Consider the following 16,578-nt stretch of genomic DNA (forward strand, 5'->3'; position numbering starts at 1 on the left):
ATTAGAGTCCAGGAAATTACCAGGTACCCCAGACAAAGCTGCAAGATCTACATTCTCTTACTATTTAAGTTACATTCTCTTATTAAATAGATCTCAGTGACTGTGTCAGATGCTATGGAAACTATAACTTAACTAAATAGAGTTATAATAATGATCTGGAGACAAAGCTTTGTTGTGTAGATTTTTTTAGTAGCCTTAAAATTAACTAAACAATTAACAAGCATTAAAAAAGTATTCATTATTTTTCATCCAAGACACTAATAGAGAATACACTTAGATTATTCAAAAAGAAAATCAACATTTTATACATTTTACTAATAGATTACACAAAATAAGTTGTTGGTCACAAGTCTTCAGATATTTCTGGCCTTATTTAAAAAATGTTGCAATTATAAAAGACTGGTTGGCTGCAAATAAAACAAAAACTTCACATAAAACAAAGCAGTGACGAAATCCCTATTCTTATTTCATTAAAGATATATTTCATTTTAAAGGAAGAAATAGCTATCCCATAGCATTTGAAAATAATTTTTATTGCAATTTTTTATACTTTCAGCATATTCAACCTTCCAACTCCCCATGAAGTTATATGAGTATTAAGAGACCTATAATATAAAACTAAATAATCTACTCAACAATTTATTTTTAAAACGTGTAAACTGCATAATATTTTACTTATTTTGATGGTATCTCTGCAGTCTACATATCATCAGTAATAAAAAAACTGTAAAAAAATAGTGCAAAGTATTTTACTTCACCAAATTCATTTTTCTTTTAGCAGTAGTTTTAGCCTACCATGTAGAGATAGACACACAGATACATACTGACGTATACTCTACTTGGGTGGTTTCTCCTTTTAATTTACATTATTTTTTTATGTTTTTATTTCCAAATATTATGGAGGTACAAGTCTCTATGATGACAGAGGATGGAGGTCATTGTAATCCTTTCTCTTTCTCCAGCCCTGGGTCTTCTTAACAGTGTGAATTATATTGGCATACCCAGTTTAATCTCTGAAATAGTTGGTGGTGCTTGTACAAATCGACCACACCCTATAAGAATGAGTCAGTAAATGCTGCAGAGTATGCACATTCACCTCCCTGTCAGTCGGTGGCACTTGCCAGAAGATACAAGTTGCAGTGTTGTTTTCGGGCCCTGTGACTGGCTCTAGTCCCTCAGGAGAAGCACTCGAATGCCCCAGGTGGGGGGGGGGGCCTTGGAACTCCCAGGAGAGCCCTTTTTCTCTGCCACAAGAGGTGGATGGAGGAGTGTGGCTGAGCAGGGATGGGTAGGGTGAGCTTTCCCTCAGACTCCACAAAAGCTGTCAAGGTAGCTGTTTCAGCAGGAGTCAAAGGTCTGCTCCCAGCTTCTGGGCCAAGCTGCCAGGGAGCAGCTGAAGTGGTCGATCTCTGCTGATACTTTGCTCTTTCCTGTTCTGCTCCATAACTTCTTCCCATGTAGTCTCCTGAAGGTTCTAGCACCCTTCTCTCAGATCTACACCTGATCTCTGTCTGTTCATTTTTTCTTTCATCTAAAACTTCTCCTTCTTACTGAGATACCCTGGCAGCTGGTGTCTCTGGTCAGCCATCTTGCCCCTGATCTCTTAATTTACATTCATTCATTTAGTATACATTTATTAAAGCCTACTACATCCCAGGCACTGTGATAAGTATGGAGAGTCTTTTAGCTTTCATGAAGTTATGGTTCCATTGGTAAATATTTCAGACATTGCAGCAGAACATTTTTGCATGGGTAGAACCTTCAGAAAACCTCCTAACTTATCACAAGGGTGACTGCTGTTTCTGTTAGCCTTCCACTTGTACTTTTACAATAATCTGTAGCTACTAACCGGGGTTCTCTCAACCAATATTTTAGAAAAGTTTTCTATTTTTTGTTTAGCACTAAATAAACAATGGTGAAGCCCCTCTATGAATAGGAAAAAAGAAGACCTAAATGAACTTCAACATTCAAACTAAAACCATGAGAGTTGCTGCACCATTCAATGAGTTAAGAAATTCCTCTGCAAGATGAAGACATGAATGATTTATCTGAGGTGGATGGTATTTGAAGACAGAGGCTTTCATCAACCCTTAGATCTTGAACAAACTCTAAATGTCACAGAATTAGTAGAACTTTAACTTATGGTAAAGAGTTATAAAACATAGTTTTCAGAGAGATAAGATTTTAAGATTATTTTCTATTAAAAGTATTACACCCACTTTTAGACCCCACCACTATTAGACCCTAGCTTTGTGTGCATATTTGCCAGCATTTACTTCCACACATACATATTCAATTCTAGACTCATCTGAGACCTGCACATTATTCTATTGTCCTGGAGCCTCAAATTATTTGATCAAGCCTTAAAAGAATTTAAGCTATTGACCAATATAACAATCAAAATTTTAAAACACATTTATTGCATATCTTTAAGATTCTGACATTATAGTCACAAATTTAGGTTTGGTGAATACTGGTTGGCATAATAAAAATGTGTTTTATAGAATTTAAGTTTGGAAGTGAGCCTCCCCTTGATTCTTGACTTCCTTCTGTAATAATCCAAATAAAAGCCGGTAAAAATTGTAGTGGGATAAAAGGACATTTCATGCAAAAGTGTCTTGAAAACCCAAGGAAGAGTTTATTCTGCAAACTTTTGAAAATTTCTTCCAAAATCAGTTGAAGTCCAATCTACAAGAAGAGTTTTTCCTTAATGACTGCCAGGAGCTCAAGAACATGAGTAACAAGTTAAAAAGAGGGAAAACTCCAAAATAGTTTCTTTGAATCAATAGCCCCCTAGGTCTTTGAGTAGTTCAAGTTCCAGAGAGTTTCTCAATCACACGTAAGGGACTTTAAAGAATCATATATCTTTTCTTTTGAAGAATTTTATGTATTTTTTAATACAGCAAAAACTCAACCATAGATAAAACTTAAAAATTACAAGAATTTATAATTTACTATAACCTTTGATATTCACACACATTTTTAACAATCCAATCTCTCAAATTCAAATAAAGGAGGCTAGGATTAGTTATTAGTAGTTGTTTCCAAAATCTCTTTATCTTTAGACACAGTATTTGAAATGAAATATAAATAAAGAAAATAACTGGTCAATACTAGCTCTCTGGTTTTGCATTTTAAATGAATACAAAATAATGACCATCATGGTGCTGCTACCAACATTTATGTAGTGAAACTCACCAAATTCTTTGTGAAATCCCACAGAAGGGGTCACAGGTCGAATGGGCCAGCGAAGCTGGACAGGTGTAGTATGTAATGATTCCAACATTCTGTTTCCAAAACATAAATTTAGATCCTTAAATGATTTAATAGTCCCTGTTTTGTAATACAGATCTTTAAGACTAATGTTATAGGATTAAATACTAATCACAGAGAGAAAAACCACTTGCCTCTACCTGTTGTACTCTCAAGTACCTGCAGAGTAAATATTTATTACTGAATGAGGACAAAATAATACCAAATTTTGCTGGTTCTGAGGATGGATAACAAATAGGGACATTTGCTTTCCAAGTGAGCCCCATCTAACAAAAATAGGAAAAATGCACACATTATATTTATCTATTTCTTTGCAGTTTTATAAGAGATTTTAAATAACACGTTTTCCTAACATGATTTGGAGCCACATCAGCTTAAGTCAGGTACCACATAAAAACTTTAGAAAAGGTGAATAAGTAAAAGGAAAGAAAATAAAAATCACCTGTAGTCTCACCATCCTGATATTTTAGCAATAATTGCAAAACCTTTAATGCTTCCTATAGGCCAGGAACTATTGTAATCCTCTTACATGTCTTACCTGATTTAATCCTCACAACAAGCCTCTAGGTATTTACTGTTATAGCCATTTTATAAATGGGAAAACTGAGACATTTAGAGGTTAAGTAGTATATCGATCAGATTATCACAGCTAAAAATGAGTGGAGCCAGGTTTGAATTCAGGTAGTGTGACTTCAGGAACCATATTACCATTTTATACTGACTCCAACTGTCATGATTAACATATGTAATATATTCCATATGTTTGCTATGTTTAAGTGTACGCAAATGCATATGAACTTTTTAACTAATTTTCTGTACTTAATATATTATGGAAGATCTTTCTTTGTAAATGTACAAAAATGCACACTGTTATTTTGGCCCCTTTACATGGAATTCTATTGTATGGATTTAACAAACTGATGGCTTATTTACCAGTCCTCTTTTGCTGGATATTTTAGTTACTTCCACTTCTTTGTTATTTATAAACCATGATGAAAATCTTTGAACATATTTGTGCACCTATCCAATTATTTTCTTTTGTTACTATAAATGCCTAGAGATGAAATTGCCAGTTCAAAAGTTATATAAATGTTATAGAAATTTTAAGATTTTTAAACATTTTCACACTCAAAAACCAGGGTCTCTGAGGGAGGAGACTGTGGCTGTCCTGTTCAGAGCTTTACATTTGGCATACAGTAGAAACTCAATAACTAGTAAATAAATGACTAACTATATGATCTATTAGTTTAATTGTCCTTTGTGTGGTCATACCCAAGGAGTTGGCCAAAGGACTGAGGTTATCTCTAAAATTATGTCAAGGGAAAAGAAGCTTGTGTATGCAGGTAGTTTTATAAAATTCCTTTTGAAATTCTAGTATTTATTTATACAACACCAAGAATGGGGCCAAGATTCACTGATCAGACATAGTTTGCTTTGCTTTCTAATATTTGGTGCATGGATAAGTATTATTTAATCTCTAAATCAGAGCATTTTTCAATGATTGCCTACTAAAGAAAGATTCTAATAGAAGTAGACAATTCATCCACTTAAGCAATATTCTACAAACATTAAGGTAAAATGACAGTTGTTTCAACACAATGGGAAATGCCATGAGGGATTCTATCATTATTTTGTAATGTCCTCATTCTGTTATTAATTTGATCAGAATAACCTCAACACAAATTGTCATGTGACACAGAAGAAACTCTCACTGATCATAAAACTAGGGGGAAAAGTACCTGCTCACTTTTCCGAATTATATTATAGAATGCATTTACAGAAATGCATTTGCCATATTTCCAAATGCACCAATATTATCAACTAAAAAATTAGCACTACTAAATAATAAATAAAATTTTTGATGGAAAATTAACATTTAGAATGCACTCACATTTATCATTATTGTCATAAAAAGAATATTTTAATATATAATTTTGAATTTAGAATTCAAAGGTACATTGAAAAATTTCACTTTCTTAAATTTGAAAATGTAGAAGTATTTGGTTTTGTTTTCCCTCCACAGGTCAAAAATAGACAAGTTTGAAAAAAAGAAAAAAATCATACATTTTTAAGACTCTATCATATTTCCTCATGTTTTGTCCAAGGAAATTTCTTTTGTTGGGTCAATATTTTTATGGTCTACCTAAAAATATTGTATCATCTTAAAAATTAGTTTTTCAAGGCACCATAAGGTGAATTTTAAGTAGTTTATATACAATTTCTCTTACAGGGGTCTATTTAACTTAAGAAACCTTTCCAGAGTCTCATGAAGAACTGGATAATTCATACTAATTGGTCCTAGTGCCTGTCCTTACATTGTAAACAATCCCCTATTTCCTGACTGGATTCTATTATCCTTTCTGTTGCTTCTACTCTCACTGATAAGTTTCCTTATCTTCATTATGTGGTGAACCAGATTTCAATAAAAATTTCAGTCTAATGACATTTTATTTGTCTAGTTAAAGCACAAGTTTTTGAAAACCCTGAGTCACCATGTCCCAAAACTCGTATTTGTCTTTGCCTCTGCATTCCCATCACACTTCTAACATTAATGAAATGAAGCTAACTGCTAAGATATGAAACAAGCTACCACCATAAGCCAGCTATAAATAAAGACAAGGCAGCCCAGGTGTATTGAAGTTCAGATTTTATATGCCCCCAGCTGTCACTGGAAGTACATGCACTTGCTCTTAATTTCAAAGGGTGTTGATCTTCCTCATTAAGCAGGACATGTTTTCATTAAAAAATGGGATGTTAGGGTGTCAAGAGACCTTTATCTTCCACCAGTTGCATAATAAACAATTATTTGGGAAATATTCTACTCTCTTGGGAAATATGTTACAGTGAAAGATATCATACCTGATCAGATTTTTAATGAGTGCATCACTTGTCCCTAAGTCATTACTATTCTTCCTTGGATTACCATCCTCATCTAAATATACTGAAAATAGTTTTCGTAGTACAGTTAACTTTTCTAGTTATTAAAAGCTTGCTGGAAATTCTAAACTGTTTGGCTAAATTACCATATTAATGACTATTTTAAGAGCTACCACTCTGCTAGACCAACCTAAACCTTGGGTTAAAACGGGTAAAGGCAGAAAGGAAAATTTTAACAACTAGTAAATTCCCAATATGATAATTTCTTTTCCTTTGTAACTAATATCTTCCCTTATTATAAATAAAATCAAATCTTAAGGATTAAAGCTGTACATATATACTACTCTTTCAAATTTGAATATTGTGTACACTGACGCCAGAAAGTGGTTACTCTGAGCATGGATATTCTAGTATTAAGCATAATTCGAAGCACGAATTTTGGCAGATCCACAACCTTCTTTATAGCCATGGCAGCATTTTCTCAAATTTCTATTATTTATAGTTGTGCCAATTACCCCAGATTTCTGACCATGTTATAATATTAACGAATTAAAGTAAAACAAGCCATTGATACATTTTAAGAGAGTAGTATTTACATTCTACAAGTATAAATGTTCTTATAAAATATGTGCTGAAGGACTGTTAGAGGTTCTATCTATAGTTTTAGGGCCAACAACTGTGTACACAATTTTAAAGTTATCTTGAAGATGGTGATGCTATTTTGTGCAATAATTCAGAAAAGGAACTGACCCACCTCCAGACACTTTTGGAAAGCAGAAGCAATACTCAAAATTCCTGCATTCAAACTATGTTCTGTAGAATCAGCCTCACCCTCTGTTAGAAAAAGACTAACCTTTAATCATTAAATTTTAAAAGGAAATTATAAGTTACTCGGCTCCCTAATTGCTGCAGACAAGTTACTAAAATTCTAAACTTATGTAATATTTTCATAAAATATGGCATTTTTCTCAAGAAAGCCACAAATTGGATTTGAGCTTATGCACTGTAAAACCCAGATGGTTTGCTTAACTACTCAGACATCCTCCAGTTCAAAAGTTAATTGAATTGAAAACTAAAATTTTGATAATTGATATGTTTTAAGGGACTCAAGCAGAAGGATAAATTAGCTTCATGTATGGGGCATTAACAGACTTGAAAACCACAACAATTGGTCAGAGAATACTGGCAAAGTAGAAGAAAATGTACATTTACTTCAGGTTAGCTAATTACATATTACCTGAACTTCCCAGAGTGCTGTTGCTTTTCTTTCTCCATTTTTTTACTCACTGATTCAATGTTAGTCATTATTTTACCCAATTTAACTTTTTCTGGAATTTAAAAAATAAAAAAAGCTTTTATTGTACACTACTATTGGTTTTCAAATTCTAAAGACATTTTCAAATTAAATTGCAAATCACAGACTTTTTTTAATAACAAGCGGTATAATATCCTTTTAAAAATATTGCTAACACAGAGATACCTTAAAAAACACATTTGAATGGTTGCTTCACCCCATGCAACTCAGCTGTTTTGCAATTACTAAAATTTAGGACTGAAGAGTATAGTTTAAATGAACTCACATATCAGAAAGGAGACAGCTTCCACAGAAGTGGCTGCAACAGCATAGCACATACCAATGAATACAAACATCCTCATTTATATATATCAGCATTATTATTATTATCATTACAAAGCTTAGTTTTTATAGGAGAGAGTGCTATTTTAAAATAATTTGACAAATCATTAGTTAATATAAATAGGAACACTTCAGTGCTCCAGAAATCTCATCATTTGATAGAAAGACTAACGTCCAGAAAAGGCAAAGGTCTCACTTTTTTAAAAATCTAGTTCTTAGAGTCTAAAGAGAAATTTACATGAATATTTTTAAAATATCCATTACTTTCTATTGTGTACAGATAATGGGGCTAATGGTCTATAGTTTGAAATATTATAACAAAAAATATTGTCAGGTATCTATTGAGTACCTTCTAGCTGCTAGCTCAGGTTCATTAAAAGATACACCAAACACATGAGACAAAACCCTGTATTTTAGAAAAATTACAAACTAGTTGGGATCTCAATACCAACAAAAATAGAAAGGCATACTAGATTGCATCATTTAATGTAGATTTAATATATATAACAAAGAATATAAACTTTTTGGAGAAATGGAAAACAGAATGTTAATATTTATTGACCAGTCAGCCTTCTGTATCCATAGGTTCTACATCCACAGGTTCAACCAACCACAGACTACAAATATTTCAAAAAATAAAAATAAAAAACAATACAATAAAAATTAAGACCAATTTTAAAGATAATATAAAAACTATTTACCTAGCATTACATAGCATTAGGTATTATAAGTAATCTAGAGAGATGATTTAACATATACAGGAGGATGCGCATAGGTTATATGCAAATGCTGTATCATTTTATACAAAGGACTTGAATATCTCTAGATTTTGGCATAGATGAGGGTTCCTGGAACCAATCCCCCAAGGACACCAAGCAAAGACAGTATTTACAATATACCAGGAGTACTGGTTAGCATTCCCTGTGAATTATTTCACATAACCCTCAGTAAAGTACTGCAAGTATTCCCTTTCACATATAAAGAGAAGCAGCTTTCCCAAGATCCTGTAACTTGGAAGGTACAGAGCCAGAACTTGTCCCTCTTTATCACTCTACCACCCCCGGGGACTTGTGGGGTCTTGGTGCCTCATCAGTGAAAAGGGGTAAATTTCTGCCTTACTTACTTCAGAGGGTGACTATAAAGCTCAAAAGACACACTTTATGTAAAGATACATGGTAAGCTGAGTGATATATTAAAGTGAAGAAGTAGAGTTCAAGAGAAAGAATTTTTGTGTCTTAAAAATACAAACATTTAAGAATATTTGCCATGTGCTAAGTGTGCTAATTGCTATATATGGATTAGCACATTTTATTCTCACAGCCATCAATCACATAGGTTAGGTATTATATTATTACCCCCATTTTATAGATGAGGAAACAGAAGCAGAGAAGTAGTGATTAACTTCCCCAAGGTTATTTAACTAACAGTAGGTAAAGCCAATATTCAAACCCAGGAAACTGCATTCTTTTTTTTTTTTTTTTTTTTTGAGACAGAGTCTCACTTTGTTACCCGGGCTAGAGTGAGTGCCGTGGAATCAGCCTAGCTCACAGCAACCTCAAACTCCTGGGCTTAAGCGATCCTACTGCCTCAGCCTCCCGAGTAGCTGGGACTACAGACATGCGCCACCATGCCCGGCTAATTTTTTCTATATATATTTTTAGTTGGCCAGATAATTTCTTTCTATTTTTAGTAGAGACAGGGTCTTGCTCTTGCTCAGGCTGGTCTCGAACTCCTGACCTCAAGTGATCCACCTGCCTCGGCCTCCCAGAGGGCTAGGATTACAGGGGTGAGCCAGTGCACCCGGTCAGAACCTGCATTCTTAATCATTGTGATGCTCGATATGCACATGTTTATTTGTAGAATATCTACTTGTGAAAACTGCTATGCTAACTCCTAGAGAAGAAGGACATAGAATATAATGATTAATAAAGCATGACTGCCACCCTGAATAGACAGCATAACTAACAGTGAAAATTCCCGCACAAAAATGAAGGAGGAAAAGGATGGGGGGGAAAGCCATGGGAAGTGACATCTGGAGATCCAGAGAGTGCATTATAGCAATGGTGAAGGAAGTGAGGTTGCAGTGAAAGAAAGACAATCATGGAAGCTAAAGAAAGCATTAGGATTTAGTTAAAATTTTTTGTTTTGTTGTTTTATTTTTCAAGGCAGGAGGTTTTCAAGTTGGATGGGGAAGAAGCTAATATAGGTCAAGAGATCACAGATGTATACATCTGAGCACACTTGGAATTGAAGACATGAGCAGGGACCAGGTTCACTGTATCTGGGAAGGATGTGATGAAGTTCACAAGTGAGGGTATTATTTAAAGATAATATTAATTTGAAAATAATGTTATGAAAATAAATTTTCACTAATGATCTCACATTTATAAAAATACATATATGTGAATGGTTTATTTATTTGCAAATGCACGGAAAAAATATGAAAGAATGCATACTACAGCAGAGAACATGAGTATGCACCCAACTATCCATGTGTACCCCTATATTTCCCAGACCCCTTTATAATTAGGTTGAGGACATGTGATTAGATTCTGGTCAATGGGATGTGGGCAGATGAGCTGTGAGCCACTACCAGACCTGGGCCATAAACGATTCCTTCAGCCCACTCTTTCCCTGCCACGGTACCCTGGGAAACATATGCACCAAATAGCAGAGCTACAAGGTGGACTGTCTGTCACACTGTAATGTGGGGGTAAAATAAGTCTTTATGAAATGTGAAGCCACTGAGAATCTGGTGCCCAACTTATCTTGTCTAATATTTACACCAAATTAAAACTATCAACAGTGTTGGAGAGAAGAGGGGGTGTAGTAGTATGGAGACTTTCCATTTCAATTTCATATTAATGTATGTCTGTATTTTTAAAATCTTTATAATGAACTTGTGTTACTATAATAATTAATAAAGCAAAAAAAGCCTATTTTTGAAAAAAAAAAAAAACCTGTTAAAAAGTTTGGGTGTAATTCATTTAAGTGCTAAACTAAAAGCCCTGTACAGCACCATTGAACTAAATCATGTTAGGACTGCATGCAAAATATAAAATAAATGCAGATATGCTCCTAAGAGAGTAGTATATGGAGTTTAAAAAGATCTCTAGTGTGAGACAAAGTCACAAATGTAAGAAGCCGTGTTTGCTCACTTCTGTTTGCCAAGAAAATTTCACAAAGCCCCTGGCTCTGTGAGGACATGTAGCTCTCTGGAAAGATGCTTTGAAGACAAAACAGAATAGAGCACATGACTCCCACATCTCTTGCCTAAGTCACTATACTCCTTAGAAGATAAATGACCTTATCCCTTGCCTTTTCCTACCCATAACGTCTGATGGCATTAGTGATTATGCCTCTGTAATCTATAATCAGATATACTCTTACACCCAAACTTTGATGTGATTCTGCTTTAACTTCTGAGCAAGTGTGACCTGATTTTGCATTTACTAAACCTCCACATCCTGTATATAAACTGTGAGTTAAAACACTGCCCTGAGCAGTCTGATAGAATCTCTCTATAGTGCCGTTCCCACGCTGTAGTCCTCAGGCTATAGTCCTCCGTAAGACTTCTGAATAAAACTAACCCTGATTCTTTAAAAGCTTGATTTTTTTTTTCTTTAGTCAATACTAGAAAGGCAATTAAAACATATGAAAATCCAGCATTGCTTTTAATTAGTTCAGATGAACCTTAGATGGCAAACCAGACTTACTATGTGACTCTGGGCAAATTATAACATCTCTAAGCTTATAACTATTTCCCTTATGTAAAATATAGTCTTTAAACCAATTTCACGAAACTCTAGAATTTCAGTTCTGAAACATGAATTATAAATCACCTCTGATTATAATTAGTCAAAGAGAGACAAGGAGACTGAGAAAAGAAAATGCAGGTAAAGTGAGGTTTTGTAATGAAATTAACCGTAAGGAACATAAGGCATTAAAACTGCCAACCAAAGGACTACTTTCCTTAACACTAGTTACCAAACTCTCCTGAGAGGTCAGTTGGAATCAATCATTCATTCACCTGGAATCAATCACCCATTCAATTTCCTTCACTTTTGACTATTTTGCCTATCTTCCTTCAGGGGCTCATTTTGCTTTGACCACCTCCAGCTGTTGTGTGTACCCCACAGCTCTTTTTTCCCCTTGGCTACCTTTTAACCCTTTACTTGCATGGTATGGTCCACTACGTTGGTTAAATTTATTACCTATACTTGCATGGATCACAAATCTATATATCTTGCTCAGACTCCTCTTGAGGTCCAAATTTGAATAACCAACTATATTCTACCTCAATCAGCATGTCTCTTTCATATTAATGACACTACTGTCCATCCATAAACCTGGAAGTCATCTCGACTATTCACTCTCCCTCAACCCCCTCAGTCAGTCATTAAGTCCCTTTCATCTTTTTCCACTCATACTGCCTCAATTCAGATCCTTACCATCTCTTGTCTGGTACATTAGTAGCTTCCTCACTTGGATTCCTGCTTCCATCCATGACACCCTCTAATCCACCTTCCATACTTTCCATAAATGATTTTTCATTTCCAAATTACATAATTTTAAATTATCATTGTTATTTTTTTCCAATTTAATTTCACAGTAATCAGAGAACATGTTTTGTATAATTCCAATTCTTTGAAATTTATTTACTCCTACTTTATAGATCAGTAGGTAGTCAATTTTCTTAATATTCCCTATTTGTCTAAAAATAACATATATTCTCTAATTGTTAGAAACACTGTTCTACATATACCTAATAAATCAAAGCTGTCAATTTAGTTGTTCAAATCAAATACTTTATATCCTTACTGATATATGTGTATGCACAGGTATACATAATTTTTTTGCTGAATGATCTGAAAGTAGGTTGCAAACAATGTATTTCACCCTTAAATAGTAATACTTCACCATGAAGTTCCTCAGAACAAGTACATCTCCTACTTACAATACTCAACCAAGAAATTAAGTGATGCAGTTATACTGAAGAAAACCAAAATATTTTACCCCCAAATGTACTTCTTTGACATATTTCAAGATGGCTATTCAGAAGCACTGGAAATGCAATAGCTGAAAAGCTGTCTTTTGTGGGAAAGATTTGCATCTATAAAGAAAATCTGCATTGATGCAAGAAGGCTTTTTCTGAGGCCCTCCCTCTCTCATAAACTGTCTTGCCACTACAACCTGACTTACCATCATAATCTGGTTTGGGCCATGCTCTGAGCCCCTATCCTTTCTGTAACCTCAAGATAGTACAAAAGTATCAACCATCTGGCCTTTCATTGAGATTGTTGTAAGACTTCCATGCATATTAATAAATTTGTATGCCTTTTCTCCTCTTAATGTCTTTGCCAGTTGATTTTCAGTGACTCTTCAAAAGACAAAGGGGAAGTTTTCCCTTGCCCCCTACAATATTATCTAACATACTATCCATATAAAATTCTCCTAATTGTCCTAAAACCATCCTTTCTAGCTGTTTGTTTTTTCTTAATCCATGATCTAATCAAGGATTACCTATATCTCTTAGGTCAACTTTAGCCTAGAACCAAAGCTGACCTGCTGTCCATATGGTACCCAACAGCATATGATTACTGAATGCTTAATATGACCACCCTAAATTAAGATGTGCTGTAAGTTTAAAATACATTCTGGATTTCTAACATTTACTACAACGATATAAGATATCTAATTAATAATGCTGTAGTAATTACATATTTAAATATTCTCATATATTAAATTAAATATATCATTGAAATTAATTTCACCTGTTTCTCTTTACCTTTTTTAATGCAGCCACTAGAAAATTTTAAATTACATTTGTGCTTGCATTGTCTTTCAACTGGACAGCACTGACCTAGAACATTTCTCCCACCCTTTTTCATCTTTTTTGACATGGATATTCTTGAAGGCTATCTGGATTCTTCTTATTGTCTCTTTATAATTAGATTGAAATTGAGCATCTTTGGCAGGAATACTACATAAGTGATGTATAATTCCCATTAGATCATATCAAAAGATGTTACTAAATTGATCATTTGATTATGGTGGTAACTAAAAAGGCTTTCCATTACAAAGGTACATTTTTCCTTTTCGTGATTAATAAATAATCTCTGTCTGAATACTTTGAGTCCATGTGAATATCTGTTCCCCAACTGTCTTTCATAAAAAAGGTTTCAGCATCCACCAATAACTCTTGCCTAACTCATTCATTATCCCGGTAGTTGCAAAATTATATTTTTATAGTTCTATAAGTCCTCCAAAATTCACAGGCTGGCATTTATCTATTAATATAAAGCAGAGATTTCCTCTTTTTTCTTTCCAGTCTTTTTGAATATTATTATGGACACATTCATTCCTTTTTTACTCAGTGTGTTATAATCTACTTTCATTATTACTCTTCTTGATGTTCACAAAGCCAAAGTTGACTGATCAGAACCAAGTCAACTCCTACACCATTTTGCAATACTTCCATTAGTCTTTGAGCATCCCTTACTTTCTGCCACAGTAAGAGTTCCAGTCTCGCTTTGTACTTTCTCTGTTCCACACCTGGAATCAGGTCTCCAGGGAGCAGTGGTCATTATCTCTTCCAAAATTACCTTTCTACCCCTTTTCTAGTGTTTCCTAATTAGAAATATCTGGTTAGATTTATGTTCACATTTCTCAATATATTTTCCCAGGCTCTTAAACTTTCATGTTTTCTATCTTTTGGGCTTCATTTGTAAATTTCTTAAGCTGTACTTTCTAGTTTAGCAAATCTATTTTCAGCAATCTTATTTAAATTGTTATATATTGATATTTGTAGAAGTTCCTTTGATTCTTTATCAAAGCTTCCTGGACATTTTTATAGTCTTTAGTTCATTCCTATGTTTATACTTTTATTTTTTAAGCATATTAAGTTTATTTATTTCTAGTCTATATCAGATAATTCTAGTATCTATGGTCTTTTTGAATCTACTTCCATAGGGGTTCAGGGGGGCTGGATCCCACTCCTAGTGACTTATTTCTACATGCATTTTTTTAAGTTGTACATTCATATTTCATAGAATAGGAATTATTTGCAACCCATATTCCATAGTAATGGAACTTATTTATGTTGAATGTGTTAGCGGAAAAGAAGCCAAACTCTGTAAAATAATTTTAAAGAGACTTATTCTGAGCCAAATTTGAGGACCATGACCCGGAGCCACACCCAAGAAGACTTGAGCAAGTGGACTCCCTGTGCTTGGGTTACAGTTTGGTTTCATACATTTCAGTAAGACAGGAGTTACAGGTAAAGTCATAAATCAATACAGGGAAGGCATACATTGGTTCTGGCCCAAAAAGGTGGGCCATCTTGAAGGGGGCGGGGCTGACAGGTGATAGGTGGGTTTAAAGATTCTTTGACTTGTAATTGGTTAAAGACATGAAGCTTTTATCCAAAGGCCTAGAATGTTAAGTAAGCTTGTAAATCAGAGACAAGCCACCTCATATGTATTTGTTGTGTAATCTGAGGACCTGCAGGTTTGTTTTACATACCCTTAGGCCGGTTAATGAGTTGCAAAGGGTATCTCCAAGAAGGGAGGAGGGCATGATGAGACATGTCTGACCTCCCTCCTCATGGCCGGCAATTTAGTTTTAGGATATCCCCTTGGCCAAGAGGGGGTCCCTTCAGTGGGGGGGTGTGGGGGGGCCTTCAGATTTTATTTTCATTCACAAATGCAACCTGGGATTAAGATTTATTCCTCAAGAAATAATTTGTGTTTACTTCCTCCAGGCAGTTGAGAGTATTTTCAACTCATGATAACTTTAATTTTTCACTTTAAGGATTTTTGAGATAACCGGTAATACGAATTCTGATTCAATCCCAGGTGAGCTTGTTTATGGTCATAAGATGAAACCTTTTCTTTCCCCCTCTCTCCGAGCTAAAGCTAAGATAGTAAAGTTTCTTTTCCATTTCGTTCTACAAGCAAGGCTTTTCTCTTTTTGTTTGTTTGGTTTTTTTTTCCTGGTTTAATCTCTCACTGATGGCACCGCCTTTTGGGGGGAATCTCTGACCTGACTTGCCATCTTGCACATGCCAGAGATATATTCTCTGTGCCTTGCTCATGACAATGAAACTAAAAGCTCAAGGCCACCAGAGATATGCAAATCCTCCCAGGAACAGAAGCTGAGCTCTGCCCTACAATAACTCTTTGGATTTGTTCACCTCTTTTTTCCATTTTGGAGTCTCAGGTACTCTACAAACTGTTGAATGAAGGAATGCCTAAAATACTTTTCCCCATTTTGCTAGTCATTCACATTTCAAGCCTCAGCTCAAGGGAGGCTGTATAATTTATTTAAACATTGAAACAATTTGCAGCACTCATTGTTAATTTGGCTCCCTCCTCTTTATAAGTCTATAAGCTCTTTGATACTGTGGAATGGGACTTACTCCTCTTGAATCCTCAGGACCTTATATAATATCCAACACATTCATCAAACATTTGTTATAAGAATCAATAAATAAAATATTTAATACCGCTTATTCAGTTACACAGATTTTTCAGTATCAGTATTTTACGTTTGCCAGTGACATGGATTAATTTCTTTCAATTACTTTCTCAGATACCGTAGGTACTACATACATACTTCCTTCAACTGATTCCCATTTCTCCCCTGATCTTCATAAAGATTTCCTATTTCTACTCAACTCTACAAATATACAGGAGCTCTAATTCAAGTTGTAAAACCAGTGTATCTTAAATAATAGTGAATCTTGACCACATGGGAACTAGTTTTCTAGAATTTAGAGCTTTAATGATTTA

General features: G+C 34.5%; 1 protein-coding gene across 1 annotated transcript in view; it reads right to left on the reverse strand.

Annotated features, from left to right (window-relative positions):
- The window catches only part of IQCM (IQ motif containing M), a 299,506-nt gene that overhangs the window by 238,387 nt on the left and 44,541 nt on the right, over positions 1 to 16,578 (reverse strand). Inside the window, exons 4-5 of the mRNA XM_045552628.1 lie at positions 7,388 to 7,478; positions 3,199 to 3,287 (exon numbers count right to left, since the gene is read on the reverse strand). Of these exons, the coding sequence (XP_045408584.1) occupies positions 3,199 to 3,287; positions 7,388 to 7,478 (180 nt within the window). The remainder of the gene's footprint in view (positions 1 to 3,198; positions 3,288 to 7,387; positions 7,479 to 16,578) is intronic.

Source organism: Lemur catta, chromosome 5, assembly GCF_020740605.2.
Source record: "Lemur catta isolate mLemCat1 chromosome 5, mLemCat1.pri, whole genome shotgun sequence".
Lineage (NCBI taxonomy): Eukaryota > Metazoa > Chordata > Mammalia > Primates > Lemuridae > Lemur > Lemur catta.